At 44.8% G+C, this 20,850-nt stretch overlaps 1 protein-coding gene across 11 annotated transcripts in view; it reads right to left on the reverse strand.

Moving 5' to 3' along the window:
* The window catches only part of NEO1 (neogenin 1), a 165,263-nt gene extending 144,611 nt beyond the window's left edge, over positions 1-20,652 (reverse strand). For 7 of the 11 annotated variants that reach the window (XM_050309063.1, XM_050309062.1, XM_050309061.1 and 4 more), the window contains exon 1: positions 20,391-20,651. In XM_050309063.1, the coding sequence (XP_050165020.1) occupies positions 20,391-20,496 (106 nt within the window). In that variant the 5' untranslated portion in view covers positions 20,497-20,651. Of the gene's footprint in view, positions 1-20,390 lie in introns of all 11 variants that reach the window. The other 4 variants (XM_050309058.1, XM_050309064.1, XM_050309060.1 and 1 more) reach the window with 3 other exon arrangements.
* Between the last annotated feature and the right edge of the window lie 198 nt (positions 20,653-20,850).

Consider the following 20,850-nt stretch of genomic DNA (forward strand, 5'->3'; position numbering starts at 1 on the left):
TCATTTATAAGAGGTCCCATAAATGAATAAAAAACAGATGAAGTGAAGGAAGATTTACCGCTCTCAAGATGAAAACAGCCGTCACTGTTTGGACCATAAAAAAATCCACACAGTATTTCAGCACTAATTACAAATACATTCCAAGAAATATTCACTACGTTGCTGGCAGAGTTATTAATCACTTCCCTCCTTCCTTACAGATTTGTGTTACAGAGGCAAACCAAAGCAATAGGAACGCTGAGACAATGCAAACACGCCTGTAGTTACACAGCAGCAGCGCCCGGGGCAAGTACATCTAATTTCCTGATGGGAATCCTGATGGGCAATAATTCTGCACTCAGCAGCTCCCTGGGACACTCTGCAAATGGTGAAGGCACTGCCCCAAAACACCCATCACAGTAACTGGTAACAACTTCCTTCACAGCCTGAAAACTTCTCAAACCTTTCAGCTGTGCTCAAGAACATTCTCAGATTTGAGAAATGCTTTTTTACGTTGTCAGACTTAGGAAAAATCTGAACTGGAATGCTCAAGTTTGAAAATGGTCACATTCAAGTAAAAAAAAGCTATTTCTCATGTACATTATCAATAAGGCAGGAGGGCAGGCTGATCAGATGCTCTTGTAGCAGTTGCTACCAAACCCTTATTCCAACGTGGGACTATGTACATAGCCAATATGGACATGCCAATAGGTCTGATTTACATTAATAACACAAAACCAAAGAGCTCATGCCCATTACTGTGGCCAAAGAACACATCTAATCACCTAAAGCATTCTTTATCCTCAAAGACTTCAGTTCTTAAAAAAATTCCCAGACATAAAGGGTGTTTAATCCCATGAAGAGACACACCTTTCTGCTCTGGGGAGGATAAAGCACACGGGGACACCAGTGCAGTGACTCCCACCAGGGCTGGCTGGGAGGGAGGAAAACCAACCAAAAACACAGTATGTCACTCTGTCACTGCTAAAAACTGTCAGCAGGGAAAGCACAACACAGGCACCAACTGCAAGGCTGTTTCCAGATGAGGTGAAGTTCAAACAAAGCAAGCCAGGGGGGCTCTGTCAAACCAGATGTTACACACAATAACCTTCACTCACAGCCCCTTCCAGACCTGCCTCTCCCTATTTCTCTGGTTTGCCTGTTTCTCCTCAGACAGAAATATGGTGAATTGCCAAGCTGGTGTTCAAACCCCAAGCTGGAGCAACAAGAAGAACCCTGACAGTGAGATCCCTTTCCCAGCAGTGCAGACCCTGCCCGGGGCCGTTTTTCTCAGCACCATTAGGAAGGTTTTTAGGGCCCGAGCTCCGATGTCCCATTTCTGACATCCAGCCTATAAAGTTCTCCCTCCCTGAGGAACAGTTCCATTTTCTGAGCTGTCTGGAGCTGCTGAAGTCTGAGCACTTCAGAACAAGCACACAGGAGCACAAGTTCCCATTTCCCAACAACTTCCTGGATATTTTACAATTGCTTCCCCTCAGGAAGTTGATTCAGTCTTTGCAGCTCCAACACCAACAATTCTCGTGGAGAGCTAAGTTGTCCAAGAATATTAAAAGCACATTCCTCCAGCGCACACAGACCTGTTTCTGGCTCCATAACAATGGGTTTTTCTTCTGGCCAAGCCTCTCACCCCAAGGAGAACAAGAAGGAACTGATCAGGTAATGCCCAATGCTTTTTATAACTCATCTGGAAGCAGCAGGGGCTCCAATCACAAATGGAAAAGCAAGTCCAAAATAAGTAATGGAATATGGAATAAGTCACCACAAACCTTTGGAGGGAAGGATTTCTTTCACAGAACATTTAACCTGATGCTTCATGCTCCAAACCCCTATTTTTCCCCTCGTCTTTAAGGTAACAAATATTTCTTTTCGAAACAGCACGTGCAACAGACCCTTTTTGTTCTGTTTTTACAAAACAAAGTTTTACTTTGCTTTGCTGATCTTGTTGTGTAATACACCACTTACTCCCTAAAATTCCATCAGACTTATTTTCCACAGAAGTGTTACACCTGAAACTGAAACAATTAAATCACCAGGACTTTTAAGTTGGGATTTCACAGGTGGTGGCCATTCAGTGCTTAGCCAGGCTAAAGAACTGATCTATTTGGATCAATCTGTTGATCCCATTACTCTGAAAAACAAGAAAATGTAGTTTTCTTGTGCAATCCCATCCCCTGCTTGTTCTAAAAATAATCATTTTATTATCATAAACATCTCCCCCCCCCGCCAAAGCCAGGCCGATAATTTTCAAGATAATACCCTGTAATCACAACACCAAATCTTAATTTTCAGAGCAAGAAAGATATTTTATGTACCTCATCAGGCAATCACACTGCTTAAAACCTATCTGTTACTTTTCACATGATGTTATTACACTAGAAATATTTGTGACATAAAATTACTTAATATCAGCGCCAAGCTGCTTTTCCAGAGAATTAACGTGAACCCTGCAAACCCAGGGAAAAGTTGTTTGGGTGTGTTGTTTTTTTTTTTTAAACAACACACACTAAATGCTCTTGACTCACAGTTTTCCTGTGTTGTGCAGACTAAGAGGAGCTGAACAAAAGCCTCCCTGGTTGGGAGCTGCAGAGCTTTGATCACGGGGTGCTGTGATCTCCACTTCCCACACGCTCCTCTGCGCTCCCAGACTGGAGCACAACACACATTTGCCCCGATTTTCCTGCTCCTTATGAATATTGTCAGGTTGAGTGAAGTATCTCCTGAACTTCCCTCGCAGTAGCTTAAAGCCTGGTGTCTGCCAGAATCCAGCTGACTACTTAAACTCTACTTCCAGTGCTTATCCACTGACTTCCCCCTCCTGCTCGTATTTCTTTTAAATGTCAGGCTTGTACTGCCAGAATATTTAGTTATGCATTAATATAAATGTTGATTTTAAAGCAGGCAAAACTTTAAATATTTAAATAGTTTTTTAAAAATCAGCTATAAATGATACTGTGTTTAAACAATATTTTAACCACTTGGGCAGCAAATATCAGATAACATTAAACAAAATTTACAGGAGCTAATGGGTCAGGAATTGCTTGAAAATGAGACCTCAGATTTTGTAAGGAGGGAAAACAGTGACAGTTTCTAATAATTTTTTCCCAACTTGTTCTTGGAAACCAAACCCACATGGGATTAACATCATCACTAAGTCTTTCAGCACATAACTATGAGCTATTCTGCCATAATGTTATCCAAACCTGTGGGTGTTCATCAATTTAACCTGGCCCAGGATGAAGGCTGCTCATCACTTTTGCAGCACTTGACATCTCCAGAGCTCCTTCACAACCCCCAGGAGTCAGCAAGAACAAGGACATCCTCCTGCCCCAAGTCTGAGTGACTCACACGGGGTGGTTTCACCGTGGGCTCTTCACAGGAGAATTGACTGTAAATTGGGCAGCAGGAAGACTCTGCTGGAGCCTTGGGAAGGACACACCGTTATCTCGACATCCCACCTGCAATTCCCAGCCGGCAGAGCCATCCCACCAACTGCGAGCCCCCTCCGTCCAAGCAGCCACGAAACAGGGCTGGGTGCAGGGAACAGAACACCCAGTGCACCTGGGCCAGAACCTGGAGAAACCAGGACAGAGGCAAGAGGGAGAAAACGGGATTTCCATGCCCAGAGCTCTTAACATTACAGAGAATAATGGGAACTACCCAAGCAGCTGGAAGTGGCTGAGCAGGGAGCAGAGGGAACATTAGTGCCAGGCCTCAGTAATTGATTGGGTTTGCTTCCACGCTCTATCTTTCCCCTCAAACTACATTTTCCCTGCATATGGTTTCTCTTTCTGCCACTTTTAAAGTGATTTATTCTTTCAAAAGGGGAATTAGGTCTTATTTTGATCAAATATTTAGGACCTTTTAGACATTAAAAGCCCGCAGATTACAACGAAGGAAGGGTCAAAACAGTAAAGGCAGATTAAAATTGAAGATAAGCCACAAATATTGAAGTCAGGAATGAACAAACAACTAGCAAAACAAGATTCAAAGAACTAAGAGGCTTATCCGCCCTCCTCGCAATGTCTGGCTCCTTCCTGCTAAATAACTGCTCCCAGATCTTCCCCACACAGGAGCTGATGAAAGGGGTCTGAATATAGGTCAGCAAAAGCCTTTTGGATCCAGCTACAGACACTAATTAGATCACTTTCAGTTATTAAAAAAAAAAAGAGAAAAGGATAAAAACCTCCAAAACAAAGGGTTTACCCCTCAAAACATCCCGAATTTCTCTTTTTTCTTTTCTCTAATTGGCAGTGGCCTTTGCTTTCAAAGCAGCTGGTTGCTGCCCCAGCTCTGAAATTGTCCCCAGCACACCCCTAACACAGCAGTGACCACGCTGAGGAAGAACCTCCAGCAAAATTAAGGCTCAACGACATTTGCAGCGGCGCACAAAGACATGGGGGGTCTTTAAATATATTTTCAAGATATAAAAGAATTCTTTAGTTTTACTAAGAGAACACTGACTGTTTTGTTTGACGCTGCCAAAACCCACGAGGCAAAAAAAAAAAAAAAAAAATCTGATTTTTCTTCCCCCCCTAAAGTATACAGTATAGCTCAGTTCATACAGGGCTCCTTGTACCAGCTTGTTTATGCCTTCTCTCCTGTGAAACAAGCCTTTATGTCTCCATAGTGGAAAAACCCACTGGTTTATATCCTTTTCAAGATGTATGCAGCCAATTAAATTGTAAAGTAATACCTGTTTCAAAGTCTAACTCAAAGAAACGATACATTCCTGGCCTGGGAGCAGAGCCAAGGAGGTCACCTTACACCCTGCGGTCACGTGAGAATACCCAGCTCTTGGAATTCCATATTTTGATTTCCATGTAAAGTAAAACAGGGAGACTGAAAGGAAGAAATATTGTGTATTCTCTGCACACAAACCGTGCTCATTTCTCAAGTGATAAAGTTAATATTCCAGGGAACAAGAAAAGACAGTTCAAGAGTTCAGAGTGATTTCAAGCCATTCAGAAAGACTCAGGGAAGTGACAATTGCTGGTAGCTCCGCACTTTCTAGAACAATTTTAGTGATGAATCAACTATTATGTGACCAGACTATATGCATAAGAATGGTGTAATCTGCACAAAACAACAGTGCAACAACACATCACAATAAAACCCACTTGTCAAAGTAACAAGCCAAGTAGATTTATCTCCATATGAAAACTGTTATGAAAAGATGGACATATTTTAATTTCTACTTTTCTTCCAAACAAACAGCCTGGAAACAGCAGAACAGCTACTGGAGAGGGGCTGCACCAGCGGAGGACAGTGCCCAGCCAACTGCTACTGCAGTTCCATGTCTGCAGAATTCCTTGGAGTTCACAGAGCAGCCAAAATAGGTGAGGATCTACAGGAAAGAGATACTACAAAAGGCAGCAGAAAGCTGCTGAGGAGAACAAGAAGGGCACAGAGATATAAATGGGTCGAGACTTGCCAGCATGACAGAAAGTGCAGCTCAGTGTCCCCATCAGGGCCCCGTGTCACACTCCTGTCACAACACTGGGCAGCTCCAGCAGTGCACACAGTTCCAGTAACCCAGTGGTGCCCAGATAAATCCTGCAGTTAGAGACAGGCAAGCAGCACAAGAACTGCCACTGCTGCTGCCAGCCCAGAGCAGCCTCCTGTCTCTCAGCTTACAGAGCAGCACGAAGGGCCCAGCCCAGCACCTTCTCAGTGCCCCTGAGCAGCTGGCTCAGCACCACCAGCACATTCCACCCTCTGCACCCTTCCAGCAGCCCCCCTGGGGATCGACCTCACCAGGGTTCTGCTCCTCGCTCAGGCCCCCCAGGTGAGCTCTCCTGGGCTGCCCCACAGCCTGGCACGGGTACAATTTTTAAACCAGTTTTACCCGGGCCTTGAGCCATTATCAGGCTTTATCTGAATTCAGCAGCACAAATGTGTGTGCGTGGTACCCTCTATCTCCAACTGCTGCAATTTGAAAAGCACCCTGCAGTTCCCATGCCATGGAAATTTTTGGATGGGTATGGAAGTCAAGTAAACTCAACAAAACAAGGACTTTGGTATTTTTGTGACATCCGTGCCTGACAAGCTGTTGTTGAGTCAAATTCACAGGTTGTTTTCTTCTAAATTAATGAAGGTAATTACAGTGTTTTCTGTGGAGCTTTCAAGACACAAGGCAGTTCTGTGCCGTATTCCCACAAACCTCTCTGCTTTAATGTATTAAAAACTGTATTGTTTAGCCCACATGAAAAATCCTTGCAGTGACTATACATTTAATAAGCTTGATTCCTTTGTCAGATCCGCTCCACGCCACAAAATTACCACCCATGTAAAAAGACATTTTTCCACCCGTTTCTCAAAATAAAGTCCCCAGATGCCAGAAAAGCTAGAGGTAGAAAAGCAGCATTGAAATCCACTTCTGATACAACAAAATTTCTTTATATTAATTAGTTGCTTGGTGTTCACAGAAAGAATTGACTTAATATTGGCATCATCATAAACATCAGTGAGATTCGTAACACCTTTCAAGCACAGGCTACATCAGAGAGCTACAACACTGAGTCAGGGTTGGATAAACAACATTCAGAACACAAAGCTCCATTTCCTTGTAACTTGGGCATAACGCAGTATTTTGTAAGGTTTCAGAATAATATCATAACTTTAGCCTCAGAAACGCAAAAATTTACTTTTTTTATATAAGCCATGTGTGAAATAATTGTGTTCACCGAAATATAATTTGAACGTATTTACATCTTCGAAGCTTTTCTGCATTTGACTTTGGGTTAACAAAACTCACTCAGTTCTCATGGTATATGTATTTTTCTTGCCAAGATGTAAAAATCAGGATTTATTTTGCTGCATAAATCTACAAAGTAGCTTTTCCCCCTGAAAACATTTGCAGTGCAAGTGTGCATTACGAACAATAACCTAGACAAACTGCTGCTAGGAACTGGGGAAGCTTTGTCTTTGACAGGCATCACGTTGGAAGCAGTGGTTTGAGTTCTTAATCCTTCTAGAATTTATCACCACTAAAGACTTATAGTTTTAATCCTCCCCCTCAATGCCCAAGGCTGGCACTGGAGACGCACAGCAGGGCAGGAGTCGCTCCAGGTGAAAGGTGTGACCTGGTCCTTCGTGTCCAGAGTCACAGGAAGGCAAATAAAGCTGCACAAATCCATCGTCATCTCTTCCCGCACCACAGGTGTGAGTTCTCCCTCCCGCCCGTCCCGGGCAGGACAATGTGCCGGGATGTGCTCTGGCCGCTCCTCCCGGGGCAGGGGATCCCAGCCCGGCTCGATCCCGCCGCACTGATGGCCAGCAGCCTCCCCGGCCCCTGCGGCGGCCTCAGACATTCCTGTGCTCCGCCAGGCAATGCAAACATCCCCGGCAGGATCAGAGCGGGCCCGCAGCACTGCCCCGCTCCGGGACATCCCCAGCCCGGCCGGACACGGGTGTTGGGTTCACAGTGCCGGCCGTGCCTCCGAATTACCGCCGTTCACGGCGCGTTTGAGCCTCACACAAATTAAGATCTCTCCAAATCCTCTGACACTCCCGCGGTCCTGCGGGAAGTGCTCGCGAGGCGAGGCAGGCTCCTTGTATCGGGGAAAAAAAAAAAAACCGAGAACAAGTAAAATTAGAAAGCAAAACTTCCCTTCCTATTTCCCCTCCGGGCACAGGCTCAGCCAGCGACTCTGTTCTTCTCCTATTCAACTTCGTACCGGAGCAGTCAAGGGTTAAAGTGGTTTTAAAAAAGCATTAAGAAAGGAAAAATATTTTTTCTACAATGAGGAACACTTGAGAAAGGCTCAGAGCACCAGGCTAACAAAGAAAACAGTGCTGAGGAAGGAGGCCCTTGCTACAGAACTCGGGTTTGGATTTTGCATTCTCCTCCTTCGCCAAGTAAATATATTTAAATAAAACTATTCCACCCCAGTGTGGCTTCCAGGCCACATTAAGGTAGTAAGAGTCTTATAATTACGCTCCTCTTCACACATTTAAAAATCCTTTCAATGTTTACTTGAAAAGCTAATTGCTGACAGCTAGAAAGAGCATAAATGTGATCCCTCACAATCCCGGGGTGAGGGGAGTATTTTCACCTCCCCACCCTAATTCTCGGGAGCCCTGCTCCTGGAGCAGCTCCAGCCTCCTCCCTGGATGCACAGCCGGTAGCAAAGCCTGGAGGAAAGGGGGTTCAGGGGGAACCTGCTCTCTGCAGCTCCCTGCCAGCAGGGTGGAGCCAGGTGCTCCAAGGGACAGAAGGAAACAGCCTCAAATTGCACCAGGGGAGACTGAGGTCGGATACTGGGGAAAATTTCTTCACTTAAAGGGTTGTCCAGCTCTGGCACAGGATGCCCAGGGCACTGGTGGACTCACCATGCCTGGAGGGATTTAAATGTCAGCTGGATGTGGCACCTGAGGAGGTGGGTTAGTGGTGGCCTTGGCAGTGCTGGGGAACCATTAGACTCTAGGATTTTAGAGGGTTTTTCCAACCTAAACAATTCCATGACTCTTTGTCTGTGTGTACATTACCCATCTCAAACACCTTCCCCCACAGACAATGTGGGCTGGGGGATGCAAAAGGAAGCAGGATTTTTTTCAGGGTTGAAAACAAAAGCCACCAGCAGATTAATACAGAGAATTTCTGATTCCAACAGGGATTTTTGACTACAAGACTTACATACAGTTTCCTAATTATTATTTAAATTTAGCTTGTGGCTGCCACAAAGCAGGTTATGGCCATGTTCCAGAAGTACACTCGAAAAATCTGTATTTTTGTACACCAAAAATCAGGAAACAACTTCAGAAAGATCTTACATGATATTACAGTCGTGCTCAAAAATATCTCCCAGTCATCTGCACAGTTTCTCAAGAATTTACAAGCTTAAAGTAACTGTCCTATTGACCAGAGCAGTTCCCATTTTCTGTGATAGTTCAGACCACCATATTTCGTTTTTTTAGTCAAGTGGAGTTAGCTAAATGCTGCCAGATGGCACAAACAGTTCTAAACAGACTTCCACCATAAACATTTTTTATCGATTGTTTTCCGTAAAGCAAAGTTTGAAAGCGCAAAAACACATGTAAAGGAGAGAAATCAAACTGGGTCCAGTTCTACCTTTATAGAGACAACAAAGTTAGACTTAGGGATGAAAAAGCCACAGCAATTAAATACATATCCCAGCAATGTTTTTAATTTTATCAGAAAGTTGTGAAAGGCAACTCAAGTAGTAACTTGGGAGGTAAAGGCTGAGGGAAAGCACTGCAGGGTTTACCCGGAGGGAGGGAGAGAGGAGCTGAGCTGAAAGGACCATCAGCCACCTCCCCAGAATAGTTTATTAAAGCGAGAGCCCCGGCATCAAAGCACATGATAAATAATTAACATGCAATGCCTTTGTGATAAGGCACTGAACTTGAGCTTTCTCCTTAGGTAAATGATTTGTAAATGCAAATTTGTCCAGCTGCTCCTTTCTTGCATCAAAAGCCTGCTCAAAGATAGCATTTATGAGCTTTTTGCCAAATATTTACACCATCTTAATCGGGTTCTGAGTCATGTATGTGCTCACTGGTAACCTAAAATGCAGGTCAGTTACAATAACAAAAATTAAAGGGTTTGGGTTTTTTAAAAGCTGTTTTTTGCCTATCAGTCTATCCAGACACACATTTTCACCTTCCCCTGTTCACAGAGAGCAGAAACACACCCACAGAGAAATTTCCAGCCACCTTCAACCCACCTTTTCCCCCCACACACATACACCAGAACACTTGGAAGCCAAGTATTATATCTTTTAGAATAAAAGCATTTAGGAAATGACACCTCAGAATGAAACTACACCTACACAGCCACCACTGAAGGCCATGTTAGAGCCCTGGAAGGGCACATGAGGAACTGCAGCACGAGCAGGGATGTTTCTGATTCCAACTGCTCCGAGAGTCTGCACAAATGTAACAGTCACTGTCCAAAAAGGCAAAAGAATGACTTAAATGTGGCTCTGCTTTGACAGTGATACCCACTTTGGGCAGCATCCAACACCTGCCTATCAATCCCTAGGGAAACTGCCTGGAGAGGAATTCTCCAGGTGATGAAGCAAAAGGTGGTCTTGGTACTAGAAATCCAAAACCGTGCCTAAAAAGTTGTAACAGCTTCCCAACAACAACAATATTGCTGCTCACCGGCAGAGAACGGGTAACAGCTCCTCACCCACCGGCCCCTCTGGAAGCCCTGGAAGAATATGAAGTCCTGGTGCTGAAGCCACTGATAAGAACCTCTGAAGGAAATGGGTGAGAACACCCAGGACAGTTTCCTGGCCACGAGGGAACAGACCATGGCCCCACTCCAGCACCTCCTTTCAGGTGTTCAGAGCGATGCCATGACCTGGACACTGCAGTTTTCCAATGGTCTGTGGTGAGAGGCAATGCCAGACAAGGACCACACAGCCAGGAAGAGGGAATTATGATGCATGCATCCATCTCTCCATCGCTGAAACCAAATCCTACCTGTTTTTCTGACACCTTAGGACAGACTTAAATCCGTCTGAGTTCCTTGAGGGCATTTTGTCACTTAAAAAACCATTTCCTGGTTTTGTTACAAGAGTCATACAAATTTTTAAAGAAAGATACACGTTTTCAATCTTTGGGCCACTGATATAAACCAACAACTCAACGTGCAAAGCACTTTTTCTTAACACAACTGACATCCAACACTGCACAAGTTACAAGAAACGAGATGCCAGCAACACAGGTAGTTCAATGAATGTGTTGTGATTTGAGGTTCAGTTGACCAATTTGAGCCAGCTGCTCTGCATCCCAAAGGAATCCCAGTCAAGACAGGCAGTGAATCCAGCTCTGCATTTGGTAATGGTTCCATCAGGCACTCGGTACCACCAGGAGTTGTGAGGTAGAATCTACAAAGGCCAATTATTATTTTATTTTCTTTCTTTTAAATGCACAGTGTCACCTCCTCTCCTCCACTCAAGCACTCACACACAATAATCAACAGCCCTTCAGCACACAAGTTAAGAATGATAAAGTTACTCACATTACAGGAGCTAAATTAGATTTAAGCAATCAATAGGCTCCATATATATATTCATCTGTAATAACAAACGTGCAGTTGATAATCTTTCAACGTCTTCTGCAGACACAAGAATGACCTGCATAGGCTAAACTTGGGGAAAATATTTTTTTTAACATTAAAATGAGATAAAGGCAAAAATTTATTTCTTACAGGTCCTTGTTTCAATAAATAAGCAAAGGATGTGCTCTGAAAATGCTACACTAAAGTAACAAAGTCTGGGCACAATGCAGAAGCAAAGATGAAATTCCAAAGCACAGGTTCAAGCTCTGCTATGGAGTCACAACCAGGGGTATTGCACAGGTTGATCAGACCCAGTACAGACATTTTCAGGTGCCATCACTGCTGCCTTTCTCCCTTTACACTGTTTCCTCAGGGAAATAAGAAACTGAAAACAACAGGGAAGAAAACAACTAGAAAATGTTACTTCAGCAAACCAGCATTTCAGATCTTGGGCTGACAGTGCTGTTACCACGAGCACATGAGATTCCAGCCAAGCTGAGCCAGGAAAAGCCCTTAACTAGCACTGCCTAGAATGCAGAATCTACTAGATCCTGCTCTGGATGCCCCTGATGGCTGGTTTTCCTCCTTCCACATCCAGAAATCAACTTCTCTCCCCTCCAGAAGCCTCAGATAAGAAATATGAAAACCTCCATTCACATGCTGTGGTGTTGCCTTGTTGATTCTGCCTTCTTATTATAGGCCAGACCTACAATATTGACATCACCTCCAAGGAATACTCCATGTCTGTACTCACAACTCACTGAGAGGGGAAGAACAGGGATTTACACTCAATGGCACAACTGGAAAACCTCAGCAGTTCCACAAGGACACTCCATTTTCTGTAGCCATGGTTTGTGGGGGTTTTCTTTCATCCACTTCTCGAAAAAGTTACACAAAACCGCAGCACAAATGGTTACCAAATGACTGCAGATATCTAAGCCATCCATCTCTGACCTCACAGTATCCAGACGTTTTTCCAAAACTACCATAACTTCAAATAAGGAGATAAGTAAAAAGAATCCATAGCAACAAAAGAACAACTACAGAACCTAAAATTAAGGCTCTGAAGCAAACAAGTACATGTGAAGATTTGGATAAATAAGCTATTTTACACTTCAAACAGAAGACAAGTCGCGTCAGATTCTAGAAAAGGAAGCAACCTGGGAAAATGATGAGGGAGGGCTGTCCCACCCAAAATCTGCGGTGCACTCTCTAATAGCCCTTAATCCTAATAAAAATAGTGTCCCATAAAATGTGTTGAATTTGCTGTTGCAAACGAGTAAGAAAAGCCTGCTGTGCTTTCAGATGTAACCCCCAGGACTGTCCCTTTATCAGCGGCCACACAAGTCACAGGGTGCATTGTACCCTCGCAATGCTCCGTACAGGTGGGTCTACCAGCCTTAATCATTTCTACCTTTTCGTACTCTCTCCTTATGCAAAAAGGAGTAACTAAGCCCTGCCAAAACACTCTCCCCCTGAACTGCTCTGCTGCACCCAGACAGGCCACACTGCAGGAAGGGAGCAGCTCTCCAGCCGTCAGCTTGCCTCAAGCTACACTCCCTGAGTGCCCCTCACACCTCCACACCAGCCTCCCAGGATGGGAACATCCCCCAGCATTTCATTTCAACATGAATGTTTCCCTCAGCGATGTCTCCTGAGCCATTAAACCAGCTGGCAGTGTCCTCAGCTGGGGATTGGTTTGGCTGCCAAGGCTGCTTCCCATGTCCCTTCACTTCCACATTGTCACACTGTGCAACATCTCTGAGGTTTTCTTACACTCCCAGCCAGGTTTCCATTCAGTGTTATCCTTACAGGATTTCATTACTGGTACAGGGATGATTTTGCAAGTCCTGGTGCCCAAAAGTTGCAATACAGCTGTTAGAAATGATATTCCATGCAAGGCAATCATCATTAATCGAGGTTCCCTCTGGACTTCAGCAAGTGAGCAGGGAGTGCATCCAAAGAGCTGCCAGACCTGTGTCCTTTCCTGAAACCATAACCTGTTGGGCAGTTTTGCATTTCTTTCCTCAGGAATGGGTATTTTAAGATGAAACCTGTAGCTTTATTCCTACTTCAGAACCAGACAAACAAATGAGGTTCCAGCGTGGGAAAAAAGTAACAACCCAAAACCGTAATTAAAGCTGAATTGAGAATCCATTACCAATCTGAAGATAAACTTTTATGAAACATTTTATTAGCAGATTCATTGCAAAACAATAATGCTCACTTTCTGACAAGTTTCAGTCTGTAGATCTGGAATCTATATCCTGTAATACGTCATCATATTAAATGTTAAAATGGTGACATGAGACACATGGTGTGTTTTGCTCACAGTGTTTTTCACACTCATATTTTAAGCCAATCTCTCCCTCCACCAATACAGCAGTCTGGCTTCCCTGTGCTCATGTCTCCCTCTCCCTTCTGCCAGCATAAGGACTGATGCAGGAGCACAACAGAGCAGGGAACTGATCCAGTCCTCTCCATCCTCCACAAACACTCAGCAAAGCCAATGGAAGGGCACAGCACACAGGTCCCCCTCCTTGCACTGGCACTGCCCGCCTGAAACACCGAAACTAAACACCAAAATAGGATTAACATTTGGCTACAACTTCATCTGAGCTGTACCTCCTATCTGCCCAAGCACATTTCTCATAACAGATTCACAAATCGATAGTGAAATACCTGGATTTTCTGCAAGGTGAGCACCGACAGTCCAGCACTGAGAACTCCAATTCCAAAGGCACTGGAGCGTCCTACAGACTGCTGAGGTGTCCTGTCACAGCAAAAGCCATCTCTGGATGCAGTTTTCTTCATTTCCAGCTCTTTTATAATTCCTCCCTTGCCTGTTTTCCAACAGGAACATTTGGCTTTATAAATTGCTTTTGGAAGTATTTCATCTCCTTGTTAACACCCAGCTCTCCTCTCTGCTGTGTACAACATGGCCACAGCCACTGCTTGCAAGCAATTATTTCATTACTTACAAGACATGTGGATGTGGCACTTGGAGATCTGGGTTAGTGATGGACTGGGCAGTGCTATAACACACTTCCCAATACTCAAGAGCTTTTAAAAGTCATGACAGGTCTCATGACTGAACTGACTTTTTAGCAGCCTGTTCTACCTTTAGAAGGAGGAATTTGTGGCTCTCCCTTCCTCCCTACAGTTACACTGTGAGGTTTCAACTCATGAACCGCAGAGCCGTGTTAAGAGGAGATGTTCAGGCTCATTAACTACAGAGGAAAACTGAGAAAGATGAAGCTTATACAGGGCTCGACTCCATCTCAGCCCAACTGGAAGCAAGCTGTGGGACCACTACACTGGAAACTCGAGGACAAAAAAAAACCTGGAAGTTGCCTCCAAGTGCTCAAGTCTGTTAGTGATGGCAGAACACAAAGGTGGTTCTGCCAAAAGGAAAATAAAAGAGGAATCAACAACACAATCAGAGCTACAGCTCTCACTTCCAAGTGAGAAGTGTTGTTATAAATATATAGAAAAATACTGTATGTATTCATAGTGTCATATAAACATGAAGAAAAACTGAGAGTTACCATGACTCAAAATATCATAGTGAAGAACACATGAAATAAAGCAAAACTCTTCTAGGAAAGCACCCATTAACAACTGTCTGGAAGCCACATGCAGACTATTAAGTAAATGAAAGCTGCAGAAAAACACAATGTCTGTTCAAAAATAGATCAAGTCTAACTTAGGTATGTTAATAGACAAGAAACACCAGTTAAGCCTCCACTGGCCCAACCTCCGGGTCAGCAGCAACACTGGACACATGTCAGAAGAGTTAAAAACACATCAAACAAGGTAAATTTATCAAAGTATCATAACAATAATGGCAGACAACTGAGCTGGCTACTGACACGTGCTTTGACCCACTGTCACAAAACGTGACAGCCTCAAGACATCCAAGACAGACATCAGATAAAAACAAGGTGAAATATATTGAGAGTCCATGTATGTGAGACAGAATTAAAGACCCTCAAAAGTTATCCATCCTTCTGTGCCAAAGAGAAACTGTAAAAAACACAAATAGGTGGTAAAGCCCAACAGAGCTTTACAGATGGAACACTGGAACCCCAAAGGACATGAAGGGTGTAGGTGACTAGAAAACTAGGAGAGTGAAATGTTAGGGATCAGTGGGCAGAATCACAAAAACGTGTGTTTTTAAGGCAATAGTAAAATAAAACATAATAAAACATAATAAAACACATGTATGATTCCTTCCTGTATGAGTAACTTAATTAAAATCTTACCTACCAGCTACAAAGGACAGCAGTATATTCAATTCTCTGAACAGAGAGATGAATTATTGGTTAATTTAATCACAGAACAGTTTTTCCCCTTTTAAAATATCTCTGGACAAAAACTTTATGACCAGAGGATACCAAAAATTACCATCAAGTTGCTACATTTTGATGAGACCAAAAAAAACTGACTCAGCAAAATCCATGCTATCAAAACCCAGGCATGTGAGCCAACACCTCTGCAGTGCACTAAGAAAAAGAAGATCAATAGATTAAAAAATGAAAGTGAAGAAATTCAGGATAAGCAGAAGATCTGAATGCCTTCAGTGGTACCCAGCAGCAAGGCAGTTGCACCAACAGCTTCCCAGCACAGCACCACGTTTGCAGGGAGAAAAGCTCTCTGATGTACAATTCACTGGTTCTGGAACAGCCTCACTCAAGACAAAGTTCCCTCCTGAATTACTGTGAATGTAGGAGGAACAGGAAAATGAAGCACTGTCACACCACAGATGCCCAGTCCCTTCCTTCCCAGAACCACCACACTCAGTCCTGCTCACGCCACAACAGCAAACCAAAGCTGAACGGGAAAAGTTCAGAGGCTGCAAATAAAAATCAGTGAACACCACAAAAATGACCTCAGTTTATGTATTTGGCACCCAGTGAGTTCCCAAGGTAGGCAGTCCCTTGTGAACAGAATCTTTAGGGACTTGGTTGTCTACCAGTATGTCCAATCCCAAAACATCCAGAAGCAACAAGTGGAATGACGGTTTAGTCACAGTGTAAAAAAAAAAGAAATTTCCTTTTCCTTTATAATAATTTGCTACTTAAGCAGATTGTTAACAGGACATGAAATGACTTTCATTAAACTTTAAATCTCTTCACTTTCTACAACTCAAACACCTCATGGTTGTTAGGTACTCCAGGGAACTACCCACAGTCCCAAGGAAGTTCAGCAGCAGAACACTGCCAATTTCTTCACTGCCTTCAGGAAGGGCAGATTTAGTAAGAAAAAACAAAACTGTTCTAACTGATGCAAAAAGGATTTATCACTAATTGATAATCTGGTTAATTTTGTAAAATTAAGATACTCTTCAGCATGAATGAAAATGGTAAAAAACTCTGGAAATTAAAGCACCTAATAGACCGTATAAAGCTAGGTTTCAGTTTTCCTAGAGAACCCTGTAACTATACACATACAAATCGTGCTTATCTATTTATATGGAATTAATCAGGATTACCACTTTCATCCTGGCAATTTCACTGGAGGCTGAAATCAATAGCATTCAATCAGTAAAATATGACTGTTGTTTCCACGCTGCTGAGGAATTTTCTCTATTAAGAACAATTTTGCCTTTTTTAAACTCAACAGCCTCAGGCATTATATTTAAATACCGGAGGCACAGAAGTGTATTTCATCAGGACAATCCAAAGCAGCACCCCCTGAGTGCCTGGGACTGTCTCCTCTCCACTGGCTGACACCCCAACACTAGCACAGATTCCTGCTAGGAAACCAGCATTAATTAGTGATTAGCAACAACTCCAGCTGTATCTCCTCGTAGGCAATGCCAAGTGACACTTTAGACATCCTGCATCAATAAAACCACTGCCTGTTTAGAAAAGTTGGCTACAAACACATCAGCAACATTTTATACACCAAGTTATCCCCAGGAAACTGGGGATGGCACAAAAACATCCTTTCAACCCCCCCCATCACCAACTCAGGGTGATGTTGCCCAAGTCAAATGTTTTTATAGCTCAAAAGCAAAGGTTAGGAAACATTTTGTATTGCTCTATGTGGAGTTTTCCTCAACTCCCACTCTGTTTCCACACTTATCACCCTCCTCCTCTCGGCCAGGCAGCAAACTCCAGTTAGGTGCCTGCAGAGTCTTCAGACCTCTCTGCAAATCTCTGCTTGAGGGTTAATGTCATGTGAATCATAAGGGCATTTTATCACCAGGAACAACCAAATACTCTTGTTTATACATGGAAATACCTACCATATGTAAGTTCCTTACTCAAACTGATAAGTTTGCACGAGGTAACTGAGCCAAGGGATTTTTTTTTTTTAATGACACTTTTTGTTTGCTGCTTTTCCCTGTGATAAACATTAGGCACAGGTGTGTACACACACCTGACAGCTTTTAAACTGAAGTGTTAGTTTATTAGGAAAGCTTCACAAGCCACTCAGGTAATTCTCTTAGATGACTAACGAACGTGCAGTGCAAAAGCCATGCAACCTGTCCATATGGAACGGGAATATCAAGCGGAGAGACGGTGCTTGGGATGTAACCGAGACCTGAATATTTCTGCTCTATTTTTAACAGGCGATATAATTAGAAATAATCAAGCAGCACACACCAAACAGAAACAAATGACAACCTGCTCTTTCCAGGGACCCCAAACGATCTGTGCTCCATCCCCAGCCCCCCAGGACGAGCATCCCCAGCAGCAGAACCTGGGAGTGGTTCCCACCACGCCGCTCACAGACCCCTTTGGTTCTGGGTACATCGTGCAGCTCCAGGCCCACCAATTGCTAATTCTGTTCCACTGGGACTTCCCAAACCGGCAGTTTATCCTCTCACAACAAAATACATATCGATTCCAAGGACTTTGAGAATACCAGGGAGAGACAGAACAAATTTCCTGCTTTTGAATAATCTCATTTGCAATCTTAATGGTGTATACAGGCTATCACAGCTTTCCTGTTAAAAATTTACACCAACTTCATTTTTATTCCCAATAATGCAATCCCATATAGACCCAAGTTTATACATAAATCTCAACTCAGTAACAAACAGTTAAGATTCAGCAGTTAGATTTAACAAAACAGGCAAGATTTAGCTTAATTTGATGTTTCTTCCTGATATTTTTGGTTTTACTCTCTTAGCTAAGTGAAACATTGTCCTAACTCTAAAATCAGTATCTCATCTCACCATATCTGCAAATCAACCAACTAGACTGGAAAACACACTAATGTTTGCAGATACACAAATAAATGAAGTTACACAGCTTTTTTTTCCTAAAATAATTCAGCTGCACTCTTTTCTTCTTCAGAGAGCAATGACCAGCTATTTATAGATGGGATCAAATGTCCCTCCAACACACACAGTTCCATACAAAGAACATGGACTTCCAAATCTGCAACTTCTGCTCATTTAGGGCATTTTTATCCACACCAAAAGGCCACCGTGGTGGGGTTTTGCATTAAACCCCCCTGTTCTGGACACAGCAAGCAACACTTGACTCCTGACAAGCAGAGCTGGGAGTCTCACAGCTGGAACTCCACCCGGACCTACAAACCTGGTGTTCCTCTGCCTCTCCAGCCCTTGGCACCACCCTTGGGAGGCTCTTCCCAACATCCTAAAGAGATGAAGCTTCACCCAAAGCAAGGGACAGAAGACATGCCACTGTCACCCTCACATCTGAAACACCAAGGGGAGCACTTTGATGCCATGGAACATCTCTGCCTGACTCCCTCTCCTACAAGCAGGGAGGGACTTGCAAGTCTCTATACCCTGTGACAGCATAGAAGTATTTGGAACATCCCTTATTTAAGAAAAAAAAGCAGCAATCAGGTGGGAAGTAGTGTGAATTAAGATGAAGTTCATCCACCACACGAGTATCTCATCTTCACTGAGAACCAAGAGAGCCTCTCGCTCCCTCTAAAGACCAGGTACAACCACCCTCAGGGAGGGAAAGCCCAGCTCCTGGTCCTTACCAGGGATCCCACAGGACAGCACCCATGGACATGGTATAAAGCACCTTCCACAGGAGAGAACCAGAGATTCCATATCTGCACAATGATACTTCTAAATTCCTGCTCCAATGCAGGTTTTATTCCCTATTGTTTCAGCACATCATTCCCCCTTTGCAGACTTAATTCACATATTTGGCTCCAACAAACAGAACTTCACCTACCAATTTGATTTCCTCAAACCACCAAGGATTGTTTTAAACTAGCAAAGAACAACCAACACAACCATAACACCAGTGAGCTGTTAGGAGAGCAGGAATACCAGAAAAGAATCATCACAAACCAAGACTTTAAACATCAAAAAGTATCTTGTCTACTTTGTAGATCTTTGAATCCTACTACAATATTTAAAAAAGAAAAAAAAATAATCTGCTTCAGGCCTGGAATCTGTAAAGCTTAGAGTGTGTAAGAGAATAAATAAATATATTCCCTGTCAACAAGAGTCAGCACACATGGTTCCATCAGTGGTGTCCAAAATGAGAACTACCACAGACATTAGTGCCTAGTATGATTTGAAACAGAACGATTATACCATTTAACATCAGAGTTTAACCATTCTTACTTTCCCAAGTTGCTAAAAATCACTCATTTGACCAGCAGTTTTTTCCAAATTCCATTTGCACAGAGCTTTCTCTTAAAATACCATGATTCAATCAAATCTACACGCGATTTTTTTTTTTTAATCCCAGCGTTCAAGCCCAGATTTTCTTTCAAGCTTCCTACGAGCTTATTGCTGGCAACGAGGAAAAAAGAAGTTACTTTTTAAAGCCAGTATTTGGCAAAATGAGCAGATAACATCGCTGCAAAGCTAAGGAGGCTTCTACAGTATTAACAGTCTCATACAAGGGCTTTAGAGAAAGCCTTCTCCTGCCTCACCTGGGCCAGACTGCGTTTTCCGTAGCGTATAAAGAACCGGGATTCAATCACGGATCATTAAAGGTAACAATGGTAAAAGGTGTGAGAACGACCGCGGCTGAAACGCTGCCAGACCGCTCATTTCTGGGCGACTGCGGCAGTTCCCAGGCAAGTTCCCCTCTGCCCACAGGTTGCCGGTACCGAGCCCGTGCCGCTCCAGCACCGCTCCCGAGCCGGGACGGAGCCCGCCCGTGCCCGCCTGCCCCGGGGCGAGCCGGGAACAGGCGCACAGGTGGGGGACGCGTTCGGTGCCCGCAGCCGGCGCTCCCGGTGCCCCTTGTTCGCGGGGAGGCTCCGCCGGCGCTGCCCGAGGCGCGCAGTGGCCCCTGGTGGTGCCCGCCCGGCCGGGCGGAGCGGGCTCAGGCACCGCTCGCCCCGCCGGGGCCGCCCCCGCCCCCGGACCGCCCGCGCCCGCCGGGGTGTCCCCCGCGCTTACCCGTGAGGGGACTCCGGGAGCCGCTCCGCGCGGAGGGCGCGGGCTGCGCCAGGACAAGGGCGATGCAGAGGGAGCCGAGGAGCCGCCGGGCTCTCCGCGCCGCCATCGCTCCGCTGCCCGCGCCCGGCAGCCGGGCTGCACCCAGCGCCAGCCCCTCCCCCGGGGGGCTCCTCCTGCCTTCCTTCGCTGCCGGGCGGGCTGAGCCCCGCGGAGGCGGCGGCGGGAGAGCGGCGGGCGGGCGGAGCGGCCGCGCTCTCGCTCTCTCTCCCCCTCCCTCCCGCTCTCCCTCCCTCCCTCACTCCATCGCGGGCCGGGCTCCGCCGCTCCCTCCCTCCCTCCCTCCACGGACCCCGCGGGGCGCGCCGCCTCCCGCCCGCCCCCGCCGCGCGCATGCGCGCGCGCGCCTCCCCTCCCGCCCCCGACCCCCGCGCCAGGTGTGCGCGCGCCCGCCCCCCCCGTC

The sequence above is a fragment of the Myiozetetes cayanensis genome, unplaced genomic scaffold (assembly GCF_022539395.1).
Source record: "Myiozetetes cayanensis isolate MyiCay16 unplaced genomic scaffold, myiCay2020 scf14, whole genome shotgun sequence".
NCBI classification, from domain to species: domain Eukaryota; kingdom Metazoa; phylum Chordata; class Aves; order Passeriformes; family Tyrannidae; genus Myiozetetes; species Myiozetetes cayanensis.